The 6644-nt window shown below is 45.5% G+C and overlaps 1 protein-coding gene across 3 annotated transcripts in view; it reads left to right on the forward strand.

Moving 5' to 3' along the window:
• The window catches only part of NAA35 (N-alpha-acetyltransferase 35, NatC auxiliary subunit), a 36404-nt gene extending 32229 nt beyond the window's left edge, over positions 1-4175 (forward strand). For all 3 annotated transcript variants that reach the window (XM_032214707.1, XM_032214706.1, XM_032214708.1), the window contains 2 exons: positions 232-312; positions 3703-4175. In XM_032214707.1, the coding sequence (XP_032070598.1) occupies positions 232-312; positions 3703-3762 (141 nt within the window). In that variant the 3' untranslated portion in view covers positions 3763-4175. The remainder of the gene's footprint in view (positions 1-231; positions 313-3702) is intronic.
• Positions 4176-6644: the final 2469 nt, after the last annotated feature.

The raw sequence follows: 6644 nt of genomic DNA on the forward strand, positions 1-6644 counted from the left end.
GCAATATATCCTGGAATATTGTCAATATTTGGAAAGCATGTCACTGTGCTTATTACTTATACATTAGAACAATATATTTGGAAAGCACATTTGTTAATATACAATTGAGTTAATAAATAAGCCATTATGGAGAAATAAATATAAAAACTGCAAGGAGGATTATTAAGTCTTCTTTGCAACTGGTCTCTTAACTATGCACACATAATATGAAACTTGACTATTTCTGTCTAGGTCAACCGAATTCTTAAAGTTGCCAAGCCAAATATTGTTGTTATGAAGCTGCTGGCAGGAGGTCACAAAAAGGATTCTAAAGTAAGCAAATTGCAGTTAAATTAAAGCAGTTGCCATGGGAAACAAACTGAAATCTGTCAAATGGGGCCAGTCATATTGAACTGTATCCAGCAGAAATCTGAAACATCTATAATGGAGATTCTCAGTCATCCAGGTCATGGTTGTCCCAAAGCTGCTTTTTCAAGAAGTAACTGCACTTTCTGGTTTTTCTTTGAAGATGTTTCGCTTCTCATTGAGAGCTAAAAAAGCTTCTTGGTATGAGAAGTGAAACGTCTTCAAAGAAAAAACCAGAAAGTCCAGTTGCCTATTAAAAAAACACCTTTGGGACATCTGTAATGGAGGTTTGGGGCCTGGCCAGGAACATATTTGTGGTGTATAGTGTAGATCGTGGGTATCAAACTATGGTGTCACATTGTCCTTACATGACATTTTGTGACATTTTTGCCATTCGTGGAGCTGGGGTGGGTATGGCCTGCGTGTGACATATCTGGCCCATCGGCTGCCAGTTTGACACCTTTGGTGTGGATGAAAAGCCCTCTTCCATGACTTTTACTATGTAATACTAAAGTACCCATTGCAAAAGTATCAGTGTTGCAAGTTCATGTCTGATTGAGGTACTCAAGTTACATGTGATGATTTAAAGTTTCAACCTGCCTTCGCTCGGTGAACACTCTGATGGGGCGCAGGAGTTCATGGCTTCCATGACAGCCATGGACTTGACCCAAGTAATTCGGGGTCCGGCTCACTCAGCGGGTCACACCGCTTGACCTCGTATTTCTCTCGGAGCAGTGGAGACGTGATCTAGATTTGAAGGGCATTAAGATCTTGCCCTTGTCATGGTCTGATCACTTCCTACTAAGGCTTGACTTTCGGAAACCAATCCCCCACTGTAGGGAGGGGGAACCGATTAGGTGGTTCTGCCCCAGATGCCTGATGGACTCTATGGGATTTCAGACAGCGCTTGGAGAAATACCTGTCGCTCTCGTCCACAGTCCGGTAGAGTCCTTAGTCGCTGCTTGGAATACAGTGGCGGCGGGGGCTCTAAACCGGATTGCGCCTTTACGGCCTCTCCAAGGGTTCCTTGGTTCACCGAGGAACTCCGGGAGATGAAGCGCCAAAAGAGACGCCTAGAGCGCCGCTGGAGGGCTAGTAACTCTGAATCTGACCGAGCACTGATGAGAGCCTATATCAGGACCTATCTCGTGGCAATACGGGCGGCAAAATGTGTGCATTTTTCCGCTCTTATTGCATCCGCTGAATCGCGCCCAGCCGCCTTGTTTAGAATAGCCCGCTCCCTCTTGAAAAGGAGGGATGCGGACGACCCTTTACAGGGTAGAGCTGAGGAATTTGTTCAGTTTCTAACGGATAAAGTCGCTCGGATTCGGACGGATCTGGACTCCAATTGCACGGTACCGGGGGAAGGTCTTGAGCGGATTTTATGGAGCGAGTTTCAACTTGTCGCTCCTGAGGAAGTGGACAAGGCCATGGGAGCGGTGAGTGCCTCCACCTGTATACTGGACTCGTGCCCCTCCTGGCTGGTCTCGACCAGCAGGGAGGTGACACGTGGCTGGCTCCAGACGATAGTTAACACCTCTCTCCAGGAGGGATCCTTCCCGCATCTCCTAAAGGATGCAGTGGTGAGACCCCTCCTGAAGAAACCTTCTCTGGACCCAGCCATTTTGAGTAACTATCGTCCAGTCTCCAACCTCCCCTTTGTAGGGAAGGTTGTTGAAAAAGTGGTGGCCTTTCAACTCCAACGGACCTTGGATGAAACCGATTATCTGGATTCCTTTCAGTCGGGTTTCAGGCCTGATTACAGCACAGAAACTGCTTTGGTCGCGCTGATCGATGATCTCTGGTGAGCCAGGGATAGAGGTCACTCCTCTATCCTAGTGCTTCTTGACCTCTCAGCGGCCTTCGATACCATCGACCATGGTATCCTTCTGCGACGGTTGCAAGAGGTGGGAGGCACCGTCCATCAGTGGTTCTCCTTCTACTTCTCAGACAGGTCGCAGTCAGTGTTGGTTGGAGGGCAGAGATCGACCCCTAGGCCCCTCCATTATGGGGTGCCGCGGGGTTCGGTCCTGTCCCCCCTCCTATTTAACATCTACATGAAGCCGCTGGGTGAGATCATACGCCGGGACGGGATTAAATACCACCAATACGCGGACGATACCCAATTGTATCTGTCTGCCCCGTGCCAACTCAGCGAAGCGGTAGAAGTGATGTGCCAGTGCCTGGAGGCTGTCAGGGTCTGGATGGGAACGAACAAGCTTGCACTCAATCCCGACAAGACTGAGTGGCTATTGATGCTCCCTCCCAAGGATGGTCCAGCTATTCCATCTCTTAGCCTGGGGGGTGAAATTATACGCCCCTCAGAGAAGGTTCGCAATTTGGGAGTCCTCCTGGATCCGCAGCTGATGCTAGAACATCACTTGTCGGCTGTGACCAGGGAGCCTTTGCCCAGGTTCGCCTGCTGCACCAATTGCGACCCTATCTGGACCGGGAGGCCCTTCGGATAGTCACTCACGCCCTCGTCACCTCAAGACTGGATTACTGTAACGCGCTCTACATGGGGCTGCCCCTGAAGAGTGTTCGAAGACTTCAGTTAGTCCAGAATGCAGCCGCACGAGCGATAGTGGGTGTACCTAGGTACACCCACATTACACCTATCCTCTGCGAGCTGTACTGGCTTCCCATTGGTCTCCGGACACGCTTCAAGGTGCTAGTCGTTACTTTTAAAGCCCTACATGGTATCGGACCTGGCTACCTGAGAGACTGCCTCCTGCCAGTTACCTCCCAGAGACCTATAAGATCGCACAGACTAGGCCTCCTCCGGATTCCATCTGCCGGTCAATGTCGGCTGGCGACTCCCCAGGGGAGGGCCTTCTCTGTAGCTGCTCCGGCCCTATGGAACAATCTCCCCGTTGAGATCCGGACCCTTACTACCCTTCCGGCCTTCCGCAAAGCGACCAAGACCTGGTTGTTCCAGCAGACCTGGGGCTGTTGATTTATCCAGCCCCATCCTAAGTTATGAATGTTGTGGAATTTTTAATGTTTTTTTATTTTTTGTGTGTCCCCCCTTCCTTTTTTACCTGTAAGCCGCCCTGAGTCTCTCGAGAGTGGGCGGCATACAAACCAATTAATTAATTAATTAAATAAATAAATAAATAAATAAATGTTAATGGGACATATTTCTACAGTTACAAAGAATAAGTGAAGAGTATATGATTATTCAGAAGCAGCTTCACTGAATTTTCTTTAAATTTCATAACATGTCAATCTTTTCCTCTCACCTATCCTTTTGGAATTTTTCTGGTATACTTGATATTTTAAAAATTCACTTGGAATGACAAAATTCTGAAAAGCTATTTTAAATTAACACTAATATGTATATATTTATTTTTCCAGGTTCCTCCAGAATTTGATTTTTCTCCTCATAGATATTTCCCAGTAGTGAAACTTGTTTAGGAGAACAGATAAATTATAATTTGCTTGGAGAATCTCCTTTATGTTGTGCTGAAAAAGGACAGAAAACTCTTGGTCAAAAGTACTCATATCAGAAGCAATTTCATTCAGTCCTCCTAAACAGCTGGAATAACTGCTGTTTTAAAATGGTTTGTGTAATGTTCTGCTGAAGCTGATTTGATACGTACATTGTTGAAACAGTTTTTTGTTTTTTATTTTATTGTATATTATCTGTAAGTCATTTTTATGAATGGTGTTGGAACGTTTCATAACATGCTTGGCCACTCTGAAAATACAATGCAATAAAAGAAACTGTTTTGTTTTGATATGCATAAGAATTCATTTGTAAAGAAAACAAATTCATTGGTCCTTCTGTCTGTTTGCCTCTGATCAAATATTAAAGTTCCACTCATAAAGTTTGGCTCGATGTTACTGCTGATACTTATCATCATACTCTTGGACAAAAAAAAACTTCAAAAGGAACTATCCATTTTTGTTTTATGTTCTGATCCTGGATAGAATATATATCCTTGAGAAACTTTAGACAGATTCTACATCTCTTTACTCTTTGTATTTTGACTGTTCCTTGCTCTTGCTAGTGCGAATGCTGTTTACCTATGTGTAGGCAGGAGGAGGCAGTTGTGTGGATGCATCTGGGGAAGGCGAGGCAGGATGAGCATCCAAGCGAGTTGGTTCAGGGGCGTGGCCAGCCAGCCATCACTACTGGTTCAGCAACCCACGCCCAATTACCACTAGCGATTCTCCCGAACTGGGAGCAACCCACCTCTGGTATGTAGTTGCCATCAATTAAGGCCATATAAAGCTGTTCTAGTACGATTTACAGCAAAAGCTATGATCTGCAAAGAGCTTATAAAGCACCAAAGTTATTTCATTGTTGGAAGGTGTCAAGTCAACAGAAGGGTAGAAAATATGGCACAACAGTGACCTTACCAACAATTGGATGTTCCTCCAAAATCTATGAAAAACCGATAACTGAGCAGAGAAACTGCCAAGAGGCAACATTAAAGGGCTGTAGGAAGTTCTCGCAAGTACTGGTTATGTACAACATGACACAAAGGTCTCCTTCATATGTCTGGGCTGTGTGGGAAGATGGAAGCCTTTTTCTTAAAAAATAAAAAAACCCACACACATCAAAGCCTGGTTACATTTTGCAAAAAAAAACTACATCAGGTCTACCAAAGCATGTGTTATGGTCTGATGAGACCAAGGTGGAACTTTTGGGCTTTAATTCCAAAACGTATGGCACTAAAACACCACTGCATCATCAAAAGTACCCCATATTCAAAGTGAAGCATGGTGGTAGCATGTTTTGGGGTTGCTTGAACAAGGCGTTCTAGTCAAGATGGGGGGAATTATGAACAGTTCCAAATATGAGTCAATTTCAGCACAAAACCTTCAGGCTACTAAAATACTGAAAATGAAGAGGAATTTCATCTTTCAATAGGACACAACAAGCATACCAAGAGCCAAGGTGGCGCAGTGGTTAGGGTGCAGTACTGCAGGCCACTTCAGCTGACTGTGATCTGCAGTTCAGCGGTTCAAATCTCACCGGCTCAAGGTTGACTCAGCCTTCCATCCTTCCGAGGTGGGTGAAATGAGGACCCAGACTGTGGGGGCAATTTGCTGACTCAATTTGCTAAAAAAATCTGTAAACCGCTTAGAGAGGGCTGAAAGCCCTATGAAGCGGTATATGTCTAATAAATGAATGAAATGAATGAATACCTCCAAGAGTGGCTTCACTAGAAGAAAACATAAGTTTTGGAATGTCCCAACCAAAGCCTGAAATTAAATCCAATTAAAACACTAGGATGACCTGAAGAGGGCTGTGCACAGGATATGCCCTCGCAATCTAACAGATTTAGAGTGCTTTTGTAAGGAAGAGTGGGCAAAGATTCTAAAGCTAAGATGTGTCATGCTGATAGGCTCTTACCCCAAAAGACAATGTCATAAAATCAAAAGGTGCTTCATTTAAGGGCGTGCACACTTATGCAACCAAGTTGTTTTTATTATTCCCCCCCCCGAAAGAGTTTAGTTTGTTTTTCAATTGAATTGTACAGCTTATACCAGTGATGGCTAACATTTTTGCCATCGTTTGCCAAAAGAGGGGTTGAGCGCGGGCATGCCCCACCCATAATTCTATGCACCTGACTCCCCCGTGCATGTGCAGGCGACCCCTCCTCCCAGTTTTGGCACGTGATAAGACCTGTTTTTCGCCCTCCCCAGGCTCCAGAGGCTTTCTAGGAGCCTGGGGAGGGCAAAAACAGCCTCCCTGCGCCCCCCCCCCTGGAGGCCCTCCAGAGGCTTCCCTGACAGTCCTACGGGCAACCCGGAAGTTAGTTCCCGAACTTTCAGTTTGCGCATTGTGTTATTTTTTGCCCTCCGGAGACTTCAGGGAAGCCTCCAGAGGGCGAAAAACGGCCGGAAATGAAGGCCGAAGTCAGCTGGCCAGCACATGCATGCACGCTGGAGCTGACAGGGCAACGCCTCATGTGCCCTAACAAATGGCTCCATGTGCTACCTGTGGAACGCGTGCCATAGTTTTGCCATCACGGGCTTATAGATTCTATTAAAGATGGTAAAAAAAATTCTGAGGTGATTTTTCTTGCTCTGATTTTTAACATCTCAAAAACCTGGCATTTTAATGGGTGCACAGACTTTATTTCCATTGTACATGTAAACATCCGTTTCCTTATAAAACAAGTCCGCCTTGGGATTACTTTCTAGTGAGTCAGCTAACTGCAGTCTCTAACTTGAAGCAAATGCATTTTAGAGGGGAGGGTTTGTTCACACATTAGAGCTACAGGTACTCCTCAGGTTACAACAGCAATTGCGACTGGAATTTCCATCACTAAACAATGTGGTTA

Source organism: Thamnophis elegans, chromosome 3, assembly GCF_009769535.1.
Source record: "Thamnophis elegans isolate rThaEle1 chromosome 3, rThaEle1.pri, whole genome shotgun sequence".
NCBI classification, from domain to species: Eukaryota; Metazoa; Chordata; class Lepidosauria; order Squamata; family Colubridae; genus Thamnophis; species Thamnophis elegans.